General features: G+C 44.8%; 1 protein-coding gene across 3 annotated transcripts in view; it reads right to left on the reverse strand.

Annotated features, from left to right (window-relative positions):
* LOC119955589 (tubulin beta chain-like) overlaps positions 1 to 23,843 on the reverse strand; it is a 152,048-nt gene that overhangs the window by 5,682 nt on the left and 122,523 nt on the right. For all 3 annotated transcript variants that reach the window (XM_038781936.1, XM_038781938.1, XM_038781937.1), the window contains one exon: positions 23,297 to 23,407. In XM_038781936.1, the coding sequence (XP_038637864.1) occupies positions 23,297 to 23,378 (82 nt within the window). In that variant the 5' untranslated portion in view covers positions 23,379 to 23,407. The remainder of the gene's footprint in view (positions 1 to 23,296; positions 23,408 to 23,843) is intronic.

Genomic DNA, 23,843 nt, shown 5'->3' on the forward strand with positions numbered 1-23,843 from the left:
CAACTGGCCAATGAGTGTTGCTGTGGCGTGTTGACAAACTTTTCAACACCTGAGTGCATCACAATAGAATCCAACCGATCTTCAGTTTTTGTTCAAATATGCACATTTCCAGCAAGGGTTGCTGCATAGCAAAAGCTTATGGAAACCTGCTGTGATTTCCTTTCCACAATGACAGGATACAGAGTTAAACTCTAGGGCAGCACAGTAGCATGGTGGTTAGCATAAATGCTTCACAGCTCCAGGGTCCCAGGTTCGATTCCTGGCTGGGTCACTGTCTGTGTGGAGTCTGCACGTCCTCCCCGGGTGTGCATGGGTTTCCTCCGGGTGCTCCGGTTTCCTCCCACAGTCCAAAGATGTGCGGGTTAGGTGGATTGGCCAGGCTAAATTGTCCTTAGTGTCCTAAAAAAATAAGGTTAATGGGGGTTGTTGTGTTACTGGTATAGGTATACGTGGGCTTGAGTAGGGTGATCATTGCTCGGCACAACATCGAGGGCTGAAGGGCCCGTTCTGTGCTGTACTGTTCTAATCTCGACTGCTACTCCAGCACGGATCAGCACAAAGCAGGAAACCTGAGATTTTCCTGCTGTACCATGTTGTTCTATGCCTGCATTAACTCACTAATACACAGGGAGACAATTTATTTTCAGGATTTTCTCTGTTTACTTTAAAATAATTCCAACCTTCACATATCGAGCAAAGGGGAGTTACCAAACTCCCTGAAGACAACTTCTAACCTCATTGTCAGGTGATCTTTTGCTTACAACTTTGTTATTTAACCCCAAGAATAAGTGGATTTAGGTGAGACGGTAAAATATGAAAAAATTCAAAAATGATTCCCATACCAGCTCAAATCCACTCACTTGCAGTTTTTAACAGAAGCCAAACAGGAAATCAATGTACTGGTCAAAACTTTTAATGAGCCTGAGTGCCCCATTTTTACAAGTATTTTTCCATTTTTACCCATTTTGACCATATTTCCCAGGCTCAGGAAACCCAACAGGGTAAAGGAGACAAATGAGCAAGGTTGGATTGCTCACATTATGTGAGTCAGGAGGATTGAGTATTCTCCCAGACAAATGAGCTTATCTGCTTCCTGCTCCACAATCACCCACACTCCCAATCACTCCCACTTTCAAGTTTATTCCTACCTATCTGTGATTTTGTCCTCGCTCTGATCCCCTCCACTCAATCTCCTCCACCTCCTCACTCTCCCCACTCTATGATCTTCCCCCAACTCCATGCCGCTACACCATTCTCCCCCACCCCCACTATTGCTTCACAGCACCAGGGTCCCACCAAGTTCGATTCCCGACTGGGTCACTGTCTGTGCGGAGTCTGCACGTTCTCCCCGTGTCTGCGTGGGTTTCCTCCGGGTGTTCCGGTTTCCTCCCACTAGTCCCGAAAGACGGACTGTTAGGTAATTTGGACATTCTAAATTCTCCCTCTGTGTACCCGAACAGGCGCCGGAATGTGGCGACTAAAGGATTTTCACAGTAACTTCATTGCATTGTAAGCCTACTTGTGACAATAAAGATTATTATTATTATTGTTATGTTACGATCAGCAATGAAAAACACTATTTACAGTAAAATAGCTGCAACATACAGGAGCCTAAAGTCGGGGGGGAGGTTAATATCTGCAAGATAATTCTTTCAGAACCCCACATTTTGAGTGTATTCAAAACTAAGAATTAAGACATTGAATTCAGGGGATGATGGTAACTTGGATAGATAATTGGCTGACTAATGATGGCAGAAGTAATAGTGAATGGATGTGCTACTGACTGCCAGAGAGTGGGGTTCCCCAGGGGTTGGTATTACAACCATTGTTTGTACAGGAATACAATTTTGAAGTTTGTAGATGCTACAAAACTGACAACATAGTAAATGGTTTAGAGGAAAGTAGCAAACTACAGGAGGGCATAAACTAGAGAAATGACTAGCCGTGTGGCGGATGCAAAGTAATGTGGATCTGTATGATGTTTTTGCAGGCTGCCTGAACATTGCAGCAGTGCTCCAGAGCTTGGCCTAGTCAGAACAGGTTATGGCTGGGGGTGTTGTTGGCATTGCCTGGGCACTGGCTGACCTGGCCAGTCCCGGAGCGAGATGGCACAGTCACTGAGTAATGTGGCACAGTCCCAGAGGGAGTTGGCCCAGTTGCTGGGCTCCATGACGGCGAGCATGGAGACCCATGTCGAGACAAGAGTGGGCCTCCAGAATTGGTGGCGCCAGGTGACGAGGGAGCCCCACTAGTTCGTTCTGGTCACACCCACGTCCCACGGGGTAGTCTGGGGGCCATCGGGCACCCCAAGGGAAGAGGAAGAGGTGATAGAGCCCGTGCCAGTGACTCCCGCAGGAGATGTTCTGGAACACAGCAGCCCCTCAGACTGAGCCATCTCCCTCCTGTCTCTGCCGCTTCCAATGGGCAACAGGCAGAACAGTGTGGCACCATGCCACATGGGACACCCTATCAACTGTCGGGCCCATCCAGGCCCGATTTTTCCAGAGAGGACCCAGGTCACAGGATGGGATTCATAGTCGGCCGTGTACGCTCCTGATGTGCCCCTGAGGATCCCTCTAAACACAGCATTAGGGTCTGTAACGCAAGGAATGTAGACACAAGTTAAGATGGCACTGGTGCAGCACATAGGATAGTGTTAGGGCCTGTGGCACAAGCTGTTAGTTCACATGTTCTTTGTGAAATACAAACGTGCATAAAAGTTCTAACTTGCTCTTTCGAAAGGATGTGATGGATGGGCTGCAGAAGGGCGCTGGGGGGAAGAGATGGGAAAACGGTGGAGATGGTCATGGGCCGGGGTCCCCAGGTCAGACCCCATACATCGCCCCAGTAGCCCGGATATCCTGGTGGACTCGGCCGATGTACCGAGCAGGCATATACGGCCTCTGTTATGGGACAGATGCACCTGTGCACAGAGGTCTGCAAGATTCCGGAGTGGTCTCAACTCGGCACCTGCTCTCCGCATCACACCCCTGGCGCCGTCGGTGCCCTGCACCGCAGGGATCGCTGGCCCCAGCAGCCGCCCCTGCCTGCAGGGGTACTGGTGGCTGACACTACCCATGCCAGTGGTAGAGTCTGTGGCTCTCGTCCAGCGCCCTGCTTTAGGGGTTACTGCGGGCATTGCCCTTGGGTGGGCTGCGTGATGCCCCGCTGACAGGTGGCATCTGGTTGTGGATGGGGTTGAAGGGAGGGGTTGGGTGCACCCATACGGCCAGTGTCACTCTGCGCAACCAATAGGCCACAGTGCACAGCAAGATGGCTGTCCTGCAGGCACGGCAATGGTGGTCCTTGCGTGGACACCGCGCCCGACACTACTGCCCATCCCCTGGTCATCCCGCCATCACCCTCTGCTACATACCAACCCCCCCCCCAGAACAAAGGTTCTGGACTCCCCACACAACAGTCCCCCCAACCCCAGATTGCCTGGTTTCCCCCCACCCACCTGTTAAATACGGGGCTGACTCTACCTGCCAGCCCCTCGAGACCTTCGTAATGGGGAGACCCCCCCACAGGGATCCAAGTAATAGGGAGACACACACAGGGACCCCAGTAACAGGGGACACCCACCCAAAGGGACTTAACCCTTCCCCCACGAAAAGAAACCCATGTCTGGAAGCGAGAGCGCAGTCTAGGCAGGGGAAGTGAGAGGAATTACAGCTGTAACACTTATCTTGCAGCTCCAGGTGTCCATTCCATGAAGGAGAACAGCTGTGACCTGCCTCCGGTTCCCACAGATCCATGAGCTGTAAGCTATGCATAGCTTTCTAGTAGTGGCCTGTGATTGACAGCTTCTACAAATCACCTACAGATTTGATTCATTCATCTCCCTTCATGGTTCAGTGGCCTAAGTGGTGAAACCCCAATGTTTACAAGCATTGACCACTTCAAAGAGAGGTAAGTGCATTCCAAGTACTAAGTGCATTGCATTCCAAACACTCAAGCATGTGATTTCACTGCCATTAGCTCTCTTTGATGTAAACATTGGTGTTTCATCATTTAGTCCACTGAACCATGAAGGGAGATGAACTAATCAAAGCTCAGATGGTTTGTAGACACTGCCACAGCTGTGCTCCTTGGACACTGTTGCATGGTAAGTGTTACAGCTGTATTGCTCTCACTACCCCTGTCTAGACTTCTTTCTAGTTTTCAGACAGGGATCTCTTCTCATGGGGATGGGACGGGGGCTGCCTTTAGGTGGGGTTGTGGGGGGTTCCGTTACTAGAAAGCAACAAATGGCTTGCAGGTAATGGATCTGTGCAAACCATACGCAGGTCACAGCTCCTCTCAATGCTCCTGTCGAGACTACTCTTGAGCTTCCAGGCAGGAGTCTATTTTCCGGGGGGGCTTTAGGCATAGGTCCCCGTGGCTGGGAGAGATCCTCCTATTATAGGGGTCCATAAATGATCCCCCATTACACGGGGATAGGGAGGGGGGGTCTGGGTCTGGTATAGGACGCGTGGGCAGGCAATGGGCATTGTTGTGGGGTTGGGCTCGGTTGTTACCAGCGTGACCATGGCATGTGGACTTCACGGTGGGCCTCGCTGGTAGAGACCACAAGTGATCCACGCCCACATGTATACAGGTCATAGGGACCAGAGAATCACAGAAAGCCAGAGCATAGGGCACCGGGCCTGCTAAATAGATGCAATTGGCATGTCGCTTATCCCGATTTTCCTGATACTCGATTCTCCATCGCATCCCTGCATTGCAGGCATCCCAGGCTAGAGAGTCCTGTCCATCATCTTTTAAAAGGGATATTAAACCAAAACTCTATCTACCTGTTCAGTCAGATGTAAGATTTCTTGGTATCATCTGAAGAAGAGCAGCAGTATTTACCCTGCTTTCCTGGCCAATATTTAGCGAGATTGTAAATTTATCAGAGTTCTTTGAGGTTGTACCAAGCAGGGTGGATTAAGGGCAACTAGTAGATGTGAAGTATTTTAATTTCCAAAAGGATTTGAGAAGGAGCCACATAAAAGGTTACGACAGAAGATAAAAGTTGATGGTGTTGGAGGTGATATATTAGTATGGATAGAGGATTGATTAATGAACAGGTAACAGGGTCAGGATAAATGGGTCATTTTCAGATTGACAAACTGTAACCAGTGGAGTGCTACAGGAATAAATGCTGGGGTCTTCAAATATTTACAATCTGTTTTAATGACTGAAGGAACTAAGTGTATTTTTTTTTTGTTTTTAAATCTTTTTTTAAAAAAATTCCAATTAACTGGCAATTTAGCGTGGCCAATCCACCTACCCTGCACATCTTAGTGGTGAGACCCACGCAGACACGGGGAGAATGCAATGAAAATGGGGCTGCACAGTAGCACTGTGGTTAGCGCAGTTGCTTCACAGCTCCAGTGTCCCAAGTTCGATTCCCAGCTTGGGTCACTGTCTGTGCGGAGTCTGCACGTTCTCTCCGTGTCTGCATGGGTTTCCTCCGGGTGCTCCGGTTTCCAACCACAGTCCAAAGATGTGCAGGTTAGGTGGATTGGCCATGCTAAATTGCCTTTAGGTGTCCAAAAAGGTTGGGCGGGGTTACTGGATTACGGGGATAGAATAGAGGTGAGCTTAGGTAGGGTGCTCTTTCCAAGGGCCGGTGCAGACATGATGGGCCGAATGGCCTCCTGCTGCAGGGGCCAGGATTGAACCCAGGTCCTTGGCGCCGTGAGGCCGCAGTGCTAACCACTATGTCACCGTGCTGCCTGACTGAGTGTACTGCCACATTTGTTGATAATACAGAGGTAGGTGGGGGGGAGAAGAAAGGAAAGTTGTGAGGATAGAATCTGAAAAGGGATAGATTGAGGAGGAAAACATTTGACAGCTGGAGTATAATATGGGAAAAGTCTGAAGTGGTCCACTAAGGCAGGAAGAATAGTAAAGCAGATGTTATTTAAATGTAGAGTATGCAGAATGCTGTGGTATAAAGGGATCATGGTGTCCTTATACATAAGAGTTGTACAGTCCAGAAGAGGTCCTTTGGCCCATTGAGTCTGTACTGACAAAACTACACTAAACCGACACTAATAACACTTTCCAGCACTTAGCCCATAGTCTTGAAGTTCTGACATTTTAAGTGCTGATCCACGTACATTTTTAACGGTTGTGAGGTTTCCCGCCTCTACTACCCTCCCAGGCAGTGCATTCCAGACCCCCACCACTCTCTGGATGAAAAATCTTTTCTTCAAATCCCCTTGAAACCTCCTGCCCCTCACCTTAAAATTATGCCCCCTCATTATTGACCTTTCAACTAAGGGGAACAGCTGCTTCCCCTGTCCATACCCATTATAATCCTGTACACTTCAATCAGGTCCTCCCTCAGCCTTCTCTGCTCTAAAGAAAACAATCCGAAACATCCTTTCTTTATTGCTCAAATGCTCCACCCCAGGCAACATCCTGGTGAATCTCCTCTGCAATCATATCCTTCTTATAGTGAGGCGAACAGAACTGCACATAGTACTCCAGCTGTGGCCTAACCACAGTTTTGTACAGCTCCAATATCACCTCCCTGCTTTTATAATCTATGCCATGACTGATAAAGATAAGTGTTCCTTCTTAGTTACCCCATTAACCTGTCCTGCCGCCTCCAAGGATGTGGACAAGCACCCCCAGAACCCTCTGTTCTTCTGAGCTTCCTAGAGTCCTGCCATTCATTGAGTACTCCCTTGTCTTGTTACTCCTTCCAAAGTGCATCAACCCGTACTTTTCAGGGTTAAATTCCAAGGCTACTAATCTGCCCACTGTCTTCTTCACTATTAACAGTCTTTATTAGTGTCACAAGTAGGCTTATATTAACACTGCAATGAGGTTATTGTGAAAATCTCCTGGTTGCCACACTCCGGCACCTGTTCGGGTACACCTGGGGAGAATTCAGAATGTCCAATCCATCTAACAAGCATGTCTTTTGGGAATTGTGGGAGGAAACCAGAGCACCTGGAGGATACCCACGCAGACATGGGGAGAACATGCAGACTCTGCACAGACAGTGACCCAAGTGGGAATCGAACCCGGGACCCTGGTACTGTGAGGCAACAGTGCTAACAAATGTGTTACTGTGCAGCATTACTTATCAATACCACCCCCCAATATTCTCATATATATCAAAAACAATAAGGGGCCTAGCACTGATTGCTCCAGTGGCAGCTCAATATCCCTGGTTACAGAGCTTTCAGACAGGATAAGAGTGGGAGATAAAAAGGAGGGGGAATAGCACTACTGGTTAAACAATCAATTCCAGTTGAGAGAAGGTATGATATACTAAGCGGGTCAACAAACATAGAACAGTACAGCACAGAACAGGCCCTTCGGCCCTCGATGTTGTGCCGAGCAATGATCACCCCACTTAAACCCACGTAACCCAACAATCCCCCCATTAACCTTACACTACGGGCAGTTTAGATGGCCAATCCACCTAACCCGCACATCTTTGGACTGTGGGAGGAAACCGGAGCACCCGGAGGAAACCCACGCACACACGGGGAGGACGTGCAGACTCCACACAGACAGTGACCCAGCCGGGAACCGAACCTGGGACCCTGGAGCTGTGAAGCATTGATGCTAACCACCATGCTACCGTGAGGCCCCTAACAAGGCTTTATGGGTTGAGCTTAGAAATAAAAAAGGAGCAGTGACACTACTGGGAGTATAATTGCGAAAGGGAGATAGAAGATCAAATATGTCTGCTTGTAAGAACAAGAGGGAAATAATAGGAGACTTTAACTATCCCAATATCAACTGGGATCCAAACAATAACTGAGGGAGAAAAAATTGTGCAATTAGTGACAAATCCAACAACAGGTGATTCAATTTTAGACCTAATCTTGGGGAACGAAAAAGGGTGAAGTAACGATTGCCGGCCATGTTGGGGATAGTGATCACAATTCAGTTAGACTCAGTGTTACCATGGAAAAGAACAGAGATAAAGCAGGAGTAAAAATTTTGGGAAAAGTACATTTTGCAGAAATTAGGAGGAACTTGGCTGAGGTGGACTGGCCAGCACTGCTAGAGGATAAATCAGTGGAAAGCCAGTGGGAAGCACTAAAAAGCAAGATCCTAAATTGACAAAGTACACATGTCCCCTCCAATGGTACTGCCAAATCTAGATCCCCTGGTTGTCTAGAGGAATACAGGGGGATACAGAGGAAACAAACAGAAAAAGAAAGCATATGATAGGCACAAAGAACTAAGCACTGCAAATAGCCTAGACTAGTATGGAAAGTGCCGGGACAAAGTCAAAAAGGAAATAAGGGCATGAAAAAAGATTAGCAAGTAAAGTTAACGATAACCCAATGATGTTTTACCAATATATTAATGGCAAAAGATTAGTTAAAGAAACTGTGAGACCTACCCGAGTTGAAGAAGCGAACTTGTGCTTAGATGTAAGAGGCCGTGGGAAGGGTTCTAAATGAATATTTTGTCTCCGTGTTTACAAAGGAAATGGATCATGAAGATATAGTAGTCCAGAAGGAACACAGAAAGATATTGGATAGGCTAATCAGAAAGAGAAAGGAAGTACTCAAAACAGTTGAAATCCTTGAAAGTTGATAAGTTGCCACAGCCAGATGGATTGTTTCCAAGGCTGCAAAAGGAGGTCAAGGAGGAGATAGCAGATGTTCTGAGGATGACTTTCCAATCCTCACTAGATACAGGGGAGATACCGGAGGACTGGAGAAATCAAAGGTGGTTCCATTGTTTAAAAAGGGATTGAAGGAAATGCCAAAAATTGTAGGCCAGTTAGTCTTATGTTGGTGGTGGCAAAATTTGTTGAATCAATCCTCAAAGATAAGATTACCAGATAGAAAGTCATGGACTAGTCAGGGATAGTCAACATGGATTGTTAAACATAGAAAAATACAGCACAGAACAGGCCCTTCGGCCCACGATGTTGTGCCGAACTTTTGTCCTAGATTAAGAACAAATTAACCCCATCATTCTACCGTAATTCAAGTACCTATCCAATAGCCACTTGAAGGTCCCTAATGTTTCCGACTCAACTACTTCCACAGGCAATGCCCCCATTTTAACCTTTTTAAAACATGCCCCCACTACTCTCTGGCTAAAGAACCTACCTCTGGCATCCCCCCTATATCTTCCACCATTCATCTTAAATTTATGTCCCCTTGTAATGGTTTGTTCCACCCGGGAAAAAGGTCTCTGACTGTCTACTCTATCTATTCCCCTGATCATCTTATAAAACGCCATCAAGACGCCCCTCATCCTTCTTCGTTTTAATGAGAAAAGGCCTAGCACCCTCAACCTTTCCTCGTAAGACCTACTCTCCATTGCAGGCAACATCTTACTTGAGGTCTTATCTCAAAAATTGATTGAATTCTTTGAGGGAGCGACAAGAAGGGTTGATGAAGGTAGTGCAATGGATGTGGTGTACATGGATTTAGCAAAGCATTTGCTTTAGCACCACATGGCAGATTGGTCATGAAAGTGAAAGCCCATGGGATTCATAATAAGTTGGCTTAGTAGCAGGAAACAATTGGAAAGTGGTTTCAAGTGGTGTTTCACATGGCTCGGTGTTGGGACTCTTACTGTTTGTGTTATATATTAACGATTTGGATGTGCACATGGGAAGCATGATTGAGAAATTTGCACATAACACAAACGTCGGCCGGGTTGTGGACAGTAGAGGTTAGCTATAATCTCAAATGATATAGATGGGTAGGTAGAGAGGGTGGTAAAGTGGCAGATGGAATTTAACACAGAGAAGTGTGAAGTCATGCATTTAGGGAGGTCAAATAGTTACAGGGAGTACACAATAAATGGGAACATACTAAGAGGTGTAGAGTAAGAGATCTTGGTGTACAGGTGCACAGGTCCCTAAAGGCAGCAGACAAGATTGTAAAGAAAGAATATGGAATGTTCTCCTTCACAGAATATTGTTATGGGGCAGGGTTTAGAGAACCCCAAAGTGTATCATGGAGTTCACCTGACCCACAACTTTCAATAGATTGTGGTATGGGGAGCACACGGCCCACTGAACAGGTGTACAGCAGAAATTGAAAAGTATTTTTTAAAGCAAAACAATGTTTATTCTATGAACTCAAGTTAACCTTTTTAAAACATACAGTGAACATCTTAGCAACCATTATTTCAAATACAACCCCCAAAGAATACAACACTAAGTAATCCTTAATAAAGTCCCAAACAACATCCATAAGACAAAAGAAACACCTATTAATAGTAGCACATCAGGTTTAAATTCACTACTAAGAACATTTATAATTCTGAATTCACCAAATTATCAAGAGACAGTCTTTTCATGGCAGAGAGAACAGTACACCTACTTTGTCTGGTTTCAGCTCCGACACTGAAACAAAACCAAAAAAACAGACACACCCAAGCTTTTCTCAAAGTGAAACTAAAAAGCAGAGACAGAGCTCAGCTCCACCCACACTCTGACATCACTGCAGTAACATGAGCAGACAAACATTTCTTAAAGTGACATTCTCCTGACACCTCCACCCAAGGAAAAAAAATAAACCACCAACTTCAAGATGTTTTCATTTTTCACCTTTTCACTATCCTTCAAGAAAAAAACAGACGCAAACAGGTATAATAATATAGTCCTTTTTTTTTGTTCTTCTTCCTCTAACTGAACCTTCTCTTTGAACAAGAAGGTCTCTGCATAATCCATCCATTTCTCTACGCCTCGGCATGTCTCATTAAAGTCAGATTCTTTAGTTCTATCTGATCAGAGAGTCCCTTGTAATTCTCCAACACAGGAGCATTGGTTATCACAGCATTCAGGCCGTCAAATGCCTGTTGAAAGTCCGTTGTCCACTGAAATTCTTGACGTTTCTTCAGCAAGTCCATCAGTAGAGCAATCATGCTACAAAACTTTTGCACAAATGTTCGACCAAATCCACTCATGCCAAGAAATCGCATTATTTCCCTTTGTCGTAAGGGTATCGGAAACTCCTCAATAACGTTTGTTTTCACATCCCGTGTGACCATTCGACCCTGTCCAATTATATGGCCAAGAAAAGTGACTTGGGCTTTTCCAAATTCACTTCTGGCTAGGTTTATCACCAAACCCGCCTGCTGAAGTCGATCGAATAACTCCATCAGATGTTTTCAATGTTCTTTCCATGTCTGGCTGAAAATTACCAGATCGTCGATGTATACTGCACAATTGGGTAATCCTGAAACGACTGAAACCGTTGAAATGTGGATGGGGCGTTTTTCATGCCAAACGGCATAACTTTGAATTGGTATATACCATCTGGAGTCACAAAAGCTGAAATCTCCTTCGCTCTTTCGGATAAAGGTACCTGCCAGTAACCTTTAAGTAAATCCAGTTTGGAAATACAAGCTGATTGTCCCACTTTCTCAATGCAATCCTCCAAACGTGGGATAGGATAAGAGTCCATTCTTGTAACTGAATTAACCCAACAATCGTTGGGTACTGTCTGGTTTAGGTACCATCACTATGGGTGAACTCCATTGGCTGCAACCCACTTCAATTATGCCATTTTTAAGCATACTCTCACTCTCTTTGTTAACCTGTGCCAATTTTAAAGGGTTAAATCTATATGGATATTGTTTGATTGGAACAGCATTTCCCACATCTACATCATGCTTAGCAGAGTGGGCTAAATAGCTGGCTTGTAAAGCAGACCAAGGCCAGCGCGGGTTCAATTCCGTACCATCCTCTCCGAACAGGCGGCTGAATGTGGTGACTGGGGGCTTTTCACAATAACTTCATTTGAAGCCTAATGTGACAATAAGCGATTTTCATTTCATTCGTTTAATTTCATTCATGTATAGCCATGTTAGTACTTCCCAATTTATCTCTACAAACTTGTCCACGTGATATCAATAACTCTTTCAGGTCAGTCCGTTTTTCCTCTGGAAGGTAACTCAACAATTTATCCCAATTTTTAAGAACATCCTTATTTTCCAATTTAATTAGAAATGAAATGAAAATTGCTTATTGTCACAAGTAGGCTTCAAATGAAGCTACTGCGAAAAGTATGTCAAAGGTATGTGGTATATCAAATTCAAAGTCATCTGGATTTGGTTCGTCACTTTGAGTTAGAATCATTAAAACGGCCTCCTTTTTCTCTCCTTCCCTTTCAAAGTACCTTTTAAGCATATTCACATGACACACTCGGTGAGCCTTCCTTCTATCTGGTGTTTTTACCACATAATTCACCTCATTTAATTTCCTTTCAATCTGATAAGGTCCATAAAACCTTGCTTTGAAAGGTTCACCTACCACTGGTAACAATACTAAAACGTTATCTCCACTGGCAAAACTACGAACTTTGGATTTCTTGTCCGCTACCCGTTTCATCACATTTTGTGGAACTTTTAAATGTTGTCTAACCAATTCACCTGCTCTATTTAATTGTTCCCTAAAATTTGACACGTAATCCAATAATGTAAGTTCTGATTTCTCACTCACCAATTTTTCCTTAATCAATTTAAGTGGTCCTCTTACCTCATAACCAAAAATTAGTTCAAAAGGACTGAATTTGGTTGACTCATTAGGTGCATCCCTAATTGCAAACAGTACGAATGGAATTCCTTTATCACAATCCTCTGAATAATCGTGACAATAAGCTCTCAACATTGTCTTTAATGTCTGATGCCACCTTTCTAACGCTCCCTGCGATTCTGGATGGTACACAAGTAGGATGGTAGACATATGATGAAACGGGTAGCGGACAAGAAATCCAAAGTTCGTAGTTTTGCCTGCAAACCTAGTGGACACATCCCTTATAGTTTTAGTAAGTGGTCCTACGCAATCAATTTGGACTCTTGTAAAAGGTTCCTCAAATGCTGGAATGGGTATTAAGGGTGCTGGTTTTATCATCGCTTGAGGTTTCCCTATCACTTGACATGTGTGACATGAAAAATTGACAAAATTGAACTACATCTTTATGTAGTCCAGGCCAATAAAAATGTTTTTAGATTTTAGCTTGAGTTTTCCTTTTTCCCAAATGAACTCCCACTGGTACCTCATGTGCAACTCGCAACACCTCTTCTATACCCTACCGGAAATACTACTTGAAATGAAAAATGAAAATCGCTTATTGTCACGAGTAGGCTTCAATGAAGTTACTGTGAAAAGCCCCTAGTCGCCACATTCCGGCGCCTGTCCGGGGAGGCTGATACTTGATGAACTTCTGCCCACTTTTCATCCGCCTGCATATGTAAAGGTCTCCATTTTCTCATCAAGACATCACTTTTACGGTAATAATACTCTGGTATACATGCAGATTCATCTTCCGTGTATGCTTTCTGATACATCCGTTTTATTTCTATATCTTTCTGTTATAACTCCGCCAATTTTCCTGAACTAAAAATATCCGCCTCATCCTCCACCTCTTCTTGTTCTTTTTCAACCATCTGATCAAAAATCGTTTCTAATAATTGCACTTCAACTTCATCTTCTCTCTTTGACTTCTCCTCTTGTCTTAACCTGTGACTTTGCGACCTTGTTACTACATAATCCGTAAAAATCCTAGGATACTCGTCCTTCAACACTTCAGTTGTCTGATTTTCCACTGGCTTATCAACCACAGTGGGCATCACCCTTTACCACTTCAACAAACCCCATTGTCTTATCCTGTTTTATGACATCAGCCTTCCCAGTGCTTTTCTTCAACCACCAACACTGTGACTTTACATGGCCTAGTTTATTACAATGAAAACATTTGAAACTTTTCATTTCTTTTCCACCCTTCTGGATTTCTTTTTTAATCTGTGGTACACTCTCCTTATTATCTACCATCAGATCACCTTTGCCTCTACCACTTGAGAATTTCTCATGTCCCCAGTTTCTATCCTTCACTGGCTGAAACTGATGTTGGAAACCAAGCTTTGATTTATGAACTAATTCATAATCATCTGCCATTTCTGCTGCTAATCTCGCAGCTTTAACCCTCTGCTCTTCCACATGAGTTCTCACTACATCAGGAATTGCATTTTTAAACTCCTCCAAAAGTATAATTTCTCTGAGAGCTTCATGGTCTATTTTCAAAGCCCTTATCCACCAATCAAAATTACTCTGTTTGAGCCTTTCAAACTCCATGTATGTTTGACCAAATTCTTTCCTTAAATTTCTAAACCTTTGTCTGTATGCTTCAGGCACTAGTTCATATGTACCTAAGATGGATTTTTTCACCTCCTCATACATCCCAGATACCTCCTCCGGTATTGATGCAAACACTTCACTAGCCCTACCTTCCAGCTTTGTTTGAATCAGTAATAACCACATGTCCTGTGGCCATTTCATTTGTTTAGCTACCTTCCCAAATGAAATGAAAAAGGCTTCTACCTCCTTCTCATCAAACCTTGGCAATGCTTGGACATATTTAAATAGATCCCCACCAAGCCTTCGACTATGACACTCTGTCTCGCTATCCTCATCACTATCATTCAATTGTACGTTTCTCTTTACGTCCACCAATTTTAACTGACTGTCATGTTTCATGGCCATTTTCTGAAGTTCAAACTCTCTCTCTTTATCTTTTCCCCTGATCTTTATCTCCCTTTCTATTTCTTTTTGTTCTGCTAGGGCTATTCTTTCTTTTCTCCTTTATTCTCTCTCCTTTTCTTTTTCCTCTCTATCTCTTTCGTGTTCAAGCTGCTTTAATTCTTTCTAGTGTTCCATTTGTTTAATTTGTAACTGAATTTTTGCCATTTCCAATGAGTCAGACTCTATCTCAGGCAACTTTAAATGCTTAGCCACTGCCATAATGACCTCATCTTTTCGCATTTTGTTAGGCAATGTTAACTGCAATGTTTTTACCAAATCTAACAGTGTACTTTTAGTCTCTGTCCGTAAGGTACTGCGTGTGACTGTCTCCACCCCCAAAAACTTCAGAGCCTCTGAAAGGGCCATTGTCCACCACACACTCCCCACTTAAACTGAAATACCACACCTGATAAGCAACCACAATATGCTCACCCCTCACTGTCTTTAAGTTCAATAAGCCAATCCAATAGATAGAAGTTATCCCCCTCGAGCCCCCAATTTGTTATGGGCCAGAGTTTAGAGAACCCCAAAGTGTATCATGGAGTTCATCTGACCCACAACTTTTAATAGATTGTGGTATGGGGAGCACACAGCCCACTCAACAGGTGTGGTACAGCAGAAATCGAAAAGTATTTTTTGAAGCAAACAATGTTTATTCTATGAACTCAAGTTAACCTTTTTAAAACATCCAGTGAACATCTTAGCAACCATTATTTCAAATACAACCCCCAAAGAATACAACACTAAGTAATCCTTAATACATTTCCAAACAACATCCAGAAATACCTTTTAACAGAAGCACATCAGGTTTAAATTCACTACTGAGAACATTTATAATTCTGAATTCACCAAATGATCATGAAATAGTCTTTTCGTGGCAGAGAGAACAGTACACCTGCTTTATCTGGCTTGAGCTCCAACACTGAAACAAAACCAAACAAAACACACACACCCAAGCTTTTCTCAAAGTGAAACTAAAAAGCAGAGACAGAACCCACACTCTGACATCACTGCAGTAACATGAGCAGATAAACATTTTTTGAAGTGACATTCTCATGACAATATAAAAGTAAGGATATAATATTGGAATTTATAAAACACTGGTGAGGCCACAACTGGAATATTGCGTGCAGTTCTAGTAACCACATTCCAGAAAGGACATAAATGCTCCAGACAGAGTGCAAAGGAGGTTTACAAGAATGTTGCCAAGGCTAGAAAAGTGTAGCTACAAGGTGAGATTGGATAGGTTGGGGTTATTCTCCTTGGAATAAAGAAGGCTGAGGGGTGACTTAATTGAGGTGTACAACATTATGAAGGGAAGAGATAGGGTGGACAGGATAAAATTGTTTTCCTTGGTGGAGAATTCTAAAACCAAGGGACATAGATTGAAGATAAGTGGCAGAAGATGTAGGAGGAGACATGAGGAAGAACTTTTTTGTGCAGAGGGTAGTGACAGTCTGGATTTCGCTAAACTCTTTTAAAAAGTACCTGGATCTGCACTTTAGTGGGATTAGAAATGACAGCTGGGTGTTGTCAGGATGGCATGGACAGGATGGGCCGAATGGTCTTCTGTGTTATAACTTTTCTATGATTCTCTGAAGATTCTCTCCTTAGCCATGATAATATATGCATGGTGAGGGCTCACCAGATTCCACTGGAATCGGGTATCAGGCTGCCATTTTGAACAGGTACACTTGAAAGGACTTCAAATGCCTCGACAGCCTTTGAAATGCAAACTTTCCATTCAATTTCACAGATCAATGCATTTTATTAACCAGTGATTGGCCCAGACACAGGTGCTTGGTGGATTGTTTATTTATTTTTCCCTTCACACCTGAATGCATCTCCATTACCCTCCTTTAATGATAACCACAATGTTTATAAACATTCTTGTTATGACTGACAGCTCCTCACCACATCAAAAGAAGTTAAGTGATTTCACTATCTCTTTTTCACAGCAGCGGGAAAGCTCCATTCTCTACCCATCCAGGATTGCCAATCAGAGCAGAGGTTAATGGTGAATCCCGGCCCTTATGTCAAACTGTTCAAGAAGCTCACAGTCCCTGTCCCCAAATTGATTTACTCCCTTTGTACCTGCTAAAAGCTACTTTCTTATCCAGTCCTGAATATACCTAGACATCCAGGGTTCTCTGGGCTTGTTGCTCTTACATTTCACCTGAAAGAAACATTTGGATTGTACTCTCCTCATTTCCTTTTTGAACACCCCCCAATCCAGCCACTGCTCTGCTGTAAATTTTCCCACAAGTGTTGTACCATCTTGGCAAGTGTGCAGTCAATTTCAGTCCCATGTGCCCCAGAGTCACAACTCAAGTGAATTAACCAATAATTGTAAACATCCAGCAGAGGGCAGCAGAGCAGAGCTCCTGATCAGCTGTTCTGGGGAAATTTGCATACGTGCAGTGCGGTCAGCCTAAGTTGAAGGTGAACCTGCGAAGGAGACCCAAGGAGTTTGAGTGAAGGCAAGCATCCAGCAGAGGGCAGCAGAGCAGAGCTCCTGATCAGCTGTTTTGGGGAAATTTGCATACGTGCAGTGCGGTCAGCCTAAGTTGAAGGTGGTTTGTGGAGGGGCTGTTGTCAAGTGACAGTTAAACCCGAAACACTTCATGAGTGTTTCCCACCCTACCTCCTCCTCTAACCAAACGCCCCACCCCACGGTGGTTGGGAAGCGGGAGCAGGGGCCTGTCGTGAAGGTGAGTGAGTGCCTTTAAATTTGCTTACCTTTCAGCGGGAGCAGGGCTTGAGGTAATATCAGGTAAGCTCTTCCTTTCTTTTTCTTGTTTTTTTTTAAATCTAGAGGTGATGTCAGGGAAGGCAGTACAATGCTCCTCCTGCAGAATGTTTGAGGTGAGGGACGCCGTCAGTGTCCCTGCTGATTTCATCTGTGGGAAATGCACTCAACTCCAGCTCCTCAAAAACCGTGTTAGGGACCTGGAGCTTGAGCTGGATGAACTTCGGATCATTCGGGAGGCAGAGGGGGTCATAGATAGGAGCTTCAGGGAAGTAGTTACACCAAAGACTGGAGATAGATGGGTAACTGTAAGAGGGACTGGAAAGAAGCAGTCAGTGCAGGGACCCCCTACGGTCGTTCCCCTGAGTAACAAGTATACCGTTTTGGATACTTGTGGGGGGGACGACTTACCAGGGGTAAGCCATGGGGTACGGGCCTCTGGCACGGAGTCTGTCCCTGTTGCTCAGAAGGGAAGGGGGGAAAGGAGTAGAACATTAGTAATTGGGGACTCAATAGTCAGGGGCACAGATAGGAGATTTTGTGGGAGCGAGAGAGACTCACGTTTGGTATGTTGCCTCCCAGGTGCAAGGGTACGTGATGTCTCGGATCGTGTTTTCCGGGTCCTTAAGGGGGAGGGGGAGCAGCCCCAAGTCGTAGTCCACATTGGCACTAACGACATAGGTAGGAAAGGGGACAAGGATGTCAGGCAGGCCTTTAGGGAGTTAGGATGGAAGCTCAGAGCGAGAACAAACAGAGTTGTTATCTCTGGGTTGTTGCCCGTGCCACGTGATAGTGAGATGAGGAATAGGGAGAGAGAGCAATTAAACACGTGGCTACAGGGATGGTGCAGGCGGGAGGGATTCAGATTTCTGGATAACTGGGGCTCTTTCTGGGGAAGGTGGGACCTCTATAGACAGGATGGTCTACATCTGAACCTGAGGGGCACCAATATCCTAGGGGGGAGATTTGTTAGTGCTCTTTGGGGGGGCATGGGAACCTGGATTGTAGTTTTGGGGTACGGGAGATTGAGAGTATAGAGGTCAGGAGCACAGATTTGACTTCGCAGGAGGGTGCCAGTGTTCAGGTAGGTGGTTTGAAGTGTGTCTACTTCAATGCCAGGAGTATACGAAATAAGGTAGGGGAACTGGCAGCATGGGTTGGTACCTGGGACTTCGATGTTGTGGCCATTTCAGAGACATGGATAGAGCAGGGACAGGAATGGTTGTTGCAGATTCCGGGGTTTAGGTGTTTTAGTAAGCTCAGAGAAGGGGGCAAAAGAGGGGGAGGTGTGGCGCTGCTAGTCAAGGACAGTATTACGGTGGCGGAAAGGATGCTAGATGGGGACTCTTCTTCTGAGGTAGTATGGGCTGAGGTTAGAAACAGGAAAGGAGGTCACCCTGTTGGGAGTTTTCTATAGGCCATCTAATAGTTCTAGGGATGTAGAGGAAAGGATGGCGAAGATGATTCTGGAAAAGAGCGAAAGTAACAGGGTAGTTGTTATGGGAGACTTTAACTTTCCAAATATTGACTGGAAAATATATAGTTCGAGTACATTAGATGGGTCGTTCTTTGTACAATGTGTGCAGGAGGGTTTCCTGACACAATATGTTGACAGGCCAACAAGAGGCGAGGCCACATTGGATTTGGTTTTGGGTAATGAACCAGGCCAGGTGTTAGATCTGGAGGTAGGTGAGCACTTTGGAAACAGTGACCACAATTCGGTGACCTTTACATTAGTGATGGAAAGGGAGAAGTATACCCCGCAGGGCAAGAGTTATAGCTGGGGGAAGGGCAATTATGATGCCATTAGACATGACTTAGGGTGTGTAGGTTGGAGAAGTAGGCTGCAAGGGTTGGGCACACTGGATATGTGGAGCTTGTTCAAGGAACAGCTATTGCATGTTCTTGATAAGTACGTACCAGTCAGGCAGGGAGGAAGGGGTCGAGCGAGGGAACCGTGGTTTACCAAAGAAGTGGAATCTCTTGTTAAGAGGAAGAAGGAGGCCTATGTGAAGATGAGGCGTGAAGTTTCAGTTGGGGCGCTTGATAGTTACAAGGAAGCGAGGAAGGATCTAAAGAGAGCTGAGACGAGCAAGGAGGGGACATGAGAAGTCTTTGGCAGGTAGGATCAAGGAAAACCCAAAAGCTTTCTATAGGTATGTCAGGAATAAAAGAATGACTAGGGTAAGAGTAGGGCCAGTCAAGGACAGTGGTGGGAAGTTGTGTGTGGAGGCTGAGGAGATAAGCGAGATACTAAATGAATACTTTTCGTCAGTATCAAGAAAAAGATAATATTGTGGAGGAGAATGCTGAGACTCAGGCTATTAGAATAGATGGCATTGAGGTGCGTAGGGAAGAAGTGTTGGCAATTCTGGACAAGGTGAAAATAGATAAGTCCCCGGGGCCTGATGGGATTTATCCTAGGATTCTCTGGGAAGCCAGGGAAGAGATTGCTGAGCCTTTGGCTTTGATTTTTAGGTCATCATTGGCTACAGGAATAGTGCCAGAGGACTGGAGGATAGCAAATGTGGTCCCTTTGTTCAAGAAGGGGAGTAGAGATAACCCCGGTAACTATAGGCCGGTGAGCCTAACGTCTGTGGTGGGTAAAGTCTTGGAGAGGATTATAAAAGATACGATTTATAATCATCTAGATAGGAATAATATGATTAGGGATAGTCAGCATGGTTTTGTGAAGGGTAGGTCATGCCTCACAAACCTTATCGAGTTCTTTGAGAAGGTGACTGAACAGGTAGACGAGGGTAGAGCAGTTGATGTGGTGTATATGGATTTCAGTAAAGCGTTTGATAAGGTTCCCCACGGTCGGCTATTGCAGAAAATACGGAGGCTGGGGATTGAGGGTGATTTAGAGATGTGGATCAGAAATTGGCTAGTTGAAAGAAGACAGAGTGGTAGTTGATGGGAAATGTTCAGAATGGAGTTCAGTTACGAGTGGCGTACCACAAGGATCTGTTCTGGGGCCGTTGCTGTTTGTCATTTTTATAAATGACCTAGAGGAGGGCGCAGAAGGATGGGTGAGTAAACTTGCAGACGACACTAAAGTCGGTGGAGTTGTAGACAGTGCGGAAGGATGTTGCAGGTTACAGAGGGACATAGATAAGCTGCAGAGCTGGGCTGAGAGGTGGCAAATGGAGTTTAATGTGGAGAAGTGTGAGGTGATTCACTTTGGAAAGAATAACAGGAATGCGGAATATTTGGCTAATGGTAAAATTCTTGGTAGTGTGGATGAGCAGAGGGATCTCGGTGTCCATGTACATAGATCCCTGAAAGTTGCCACCCAGGTTGATAGGGTTGTGAAGAAGGCCTATGGTGTGTTGGCCTTTATTGGTAGGGGGATTGAGTTCCGGAGCCATGAGGTCATGTTGCAGTTGTACAAAACTCTAGTACGGCCGCATTTGGTATTGCGTACAGTTCTGGTCGCCTCATTATAGGAAGGACGTGGAAGCCTTGGAACGGGTGCAGAGGAGATTTACCAGGATGTTGCCTGGTATGGAGGGAAAATCTTATGAGGAAAGGCTGATGGACTTGAGGTTGTTTTCGTTAGAGAGAAGGTTACGAGGTGACTTAATAGAGGCATACAAAATGATCAGAGGGTTAGATAGGGTGGACAGCGAGAGCCTTCTCCCGCGGATGGAGGTGGCTAGCACGAGGGGACATAGCCTTAAATTGAGGGGTAATAGATATAGGACAGAGGTCAGAGGTGGGTTTTTTACGCAAAGAGTGGCGAGGCCGTGGAATGCCCTACCTGCAACAGTAGTGAACTCGCCAACATTGAGGGCATTTAAAAGTTTATTGGATAAGCATATGGATGATAAGGGCATAGTGTAGGTTAGATGGCCTTTAGTTTTTTGCCATGTCGGTGCAACATCGAGGGCCGAAGGGCCTGTACTGCGCTGTATCGTTCTATGTTAATTTCTGCTGGCCCTTGGCTGCCCAATAATTACAGTCACCAAGTTTGTAAATTGAAATGCAATTACTGTTTATGCCATGAATCATCATGAAATATGCAGTAAATACAACTGGATAACACAAGTTAATACTTACTACCCCCTTTAACTGTCCCACTATCCCAGGTTACTGAGGGAAGTGAGGGACGAAATGGCTGGGGCCTTAACAGATATCTTTGCAGCATCCTTGACCACGGTTGAGGTCCCGGAGGACTGGAGAATTGCTAATGTTGTCCCTTTGTTTAAGAAGGGTAGCAGAGATAATCCAGGGAATTATAGGCCTGTGAGCTTGTGGTCAGTGGTAGGCAAACTGTTGGAGAAGATACTGAGGGATAGGATCTATTCACATTTGGAAGAAAATAGACTTATCAGTGATAGGCAGCATGGTTTTGTGCAGGGAAGGTCATGTCTTACAAACCTAATAGAATTCTTTGAGGAAGTGACAAAGTTAATTGATGAGGAAAGGGCTGTAGATGTCATATACATGGACTTCAGTAAAGCATTTGATAAAGTTTCCCATGGCAGGTTGATGGAATAAGTGAAGTCGTATGGGGTTCAGGCTGTACTAGCTAGATGGATAAAGAACTGGCTGGGCAACAGGAGACAGAGAGTAGTGGTTGAAGGGAGTGTCTCAAAATGGAGAAAGGCGACGAGTGGTGTTCCACAGGGATCCGTGCTCGGACCACTGTTGTTTGTGATATACATAAATGATCTGGACAAAGGTATAAGTGGTCTGATGAGCAAGTTTGCAGATGATACTAAGATTGGTGGAGTTGCAGATAGGGAGGCGGACTGTCAGAGAATACAGCAAAATATAGATAGATTGGAGAGTTGGGCAGAGAAATGGCAGATGGAGTTCAATCCAGGCAAATGCGAGGTGATGCATTTTGGAAGATCTAACTCAAGAGCAGACTATATGGTCAATGGAAGAGTCCTGGGGAAAATTGATGTACAGAGAGATCTGGGAGTTCAGGTCCATTATACCCTGAAGGTGGCAATGCAGATCGATAGAGTGGTCAAGAAGGCATACAGCATGCTTGCCTTCATCGGACGGGGTATTGAGTACAAGAGTCGGCAGGTCATGTTACAGTTGTATTGGACTTTGGTTAGGCCACATTTGGAATACTGCGTGCAGTTCTGGTCGCCACATTACCAGAAGGATGTGGATGCTTTAGAGAGGGTGCAAAGGAGGTTCACCAGGATGTTGCCTAGTATGGAGGGTGCTAGCTATGAAGAAAGGTTGAGTAGATTAGGATTGTTTTCATTGGAAAGACGGAGGTTGAGGGGAGACCTGATTGAGGTCTACAAAATTATGAGAGGTATGGACAGGGTGGATAGCAACAGGCTTTTTCCAAGAGTGGGGGTGTCAATTACAAGGGGTCACGATTTCAAGGTGAGAGGGGAAAAGTTTAAGGGAGATGTGTGTGGAAAGTTTTTTACGCAGAGGGTGGTGGGTGCCTGGAATGCTTTGCCAGCGGAGGTGGTAGAGACGGGCACGATAGCATCATTTAAGATGTATCTGGACAGATATATGAATGGGTGGGGAACAGAGAGAAGTAGACCTTGGAAAATAGGCAACAGGTTTAGATAAAGGATCTGGATCGGCGCAGGCTGGGAGGGCCGAAGGGCCTGTTCCTGTGCTGTAATTTTCTTTGTTCTTTTTTCACCCTGTACCCACACACATAAGGCAGACAAACACGGGGGGGGGGCATAAAGTTAAAAACAATAAGGATGAGGGTTAGAAGTTAAGAGTCTTTGCTTCAAATGGTGGTTCTATAGCACTCTTTCCTCACAGCATACTGGCTGATTTACAGCCGGTAGTGGTTTCCTTAGCAGCAAAAATGGAATTAAGGCCACAACAGATCAGCCATAGTCTTATAGACTGGCAGAGCAACTTGAAGGGTCGAGTGGCCCATTTCTTATGTTGTGTTCTTGTGTTAATGATATTGGTTGAACAATAAAACAGATTGTATTGTTTTTGACAGCAGAGTTTTCCTGAACAATACTTCAGTGGCTGAGAAGCACATGTAAGTGCAAGCTCTTTTGTAACTTATCAACTTTACTTACCAAACACAAAGTTATCTGGTCTGAAAATCTGCCCAAAGGGGCCAGAGCGAACCGAATCCATAGTACCAGGCTCCAAATCCATGAGGACAGCACGAGGCACATACTTGCCACCTAGATCAAAAGGCTAAACGTAAGTAACTTGTCAAACCTTGTATACCATGTCACTCATACCATTAATGTCCATTAGTATCATATTAATCTCAGCATCATACCACATCTGTCATAGCATCAGCCTGATGTATAAGTCAAAGTATCAAGCCACATTAGTCTGAGCATTGAAACTTGTTGGTCATGGCTTCGTACCGTGTCGGTCATGACATAATACTGCGTCAGTCTGAGTATTAAACCGCATCAGATGGAACTAGAACATGGCATGCAGATCATGCTACAACTTTATGGGAGTTTAGGTATATTTGACAGAAATTTTCTAAGGGTTTTGCTGACTACAAACAGATATTTCAAAATCCCTAGAACGTCGAAATTTTGAAACAAAGATTTATGAGGCGGACCCAGGAGTTTTAATCAGCTGCTGGTGTCCAGTACATGG

The sequence above is a fragment of the Scyliorhinus canicula genome, chromosome 21 (assembly GCF_902713615.1).
Source record: "Scyliorhinus canicula chromosome 21, sScyCan1.1, whole genome shotgun sequence".
NCBI lineage: Eukaryota > Metazoa > Chordata > Chondrichthyes > Carcharhiniformes > Scyliorhinidae > Scyliorhinus > Scyliorhinus canicula.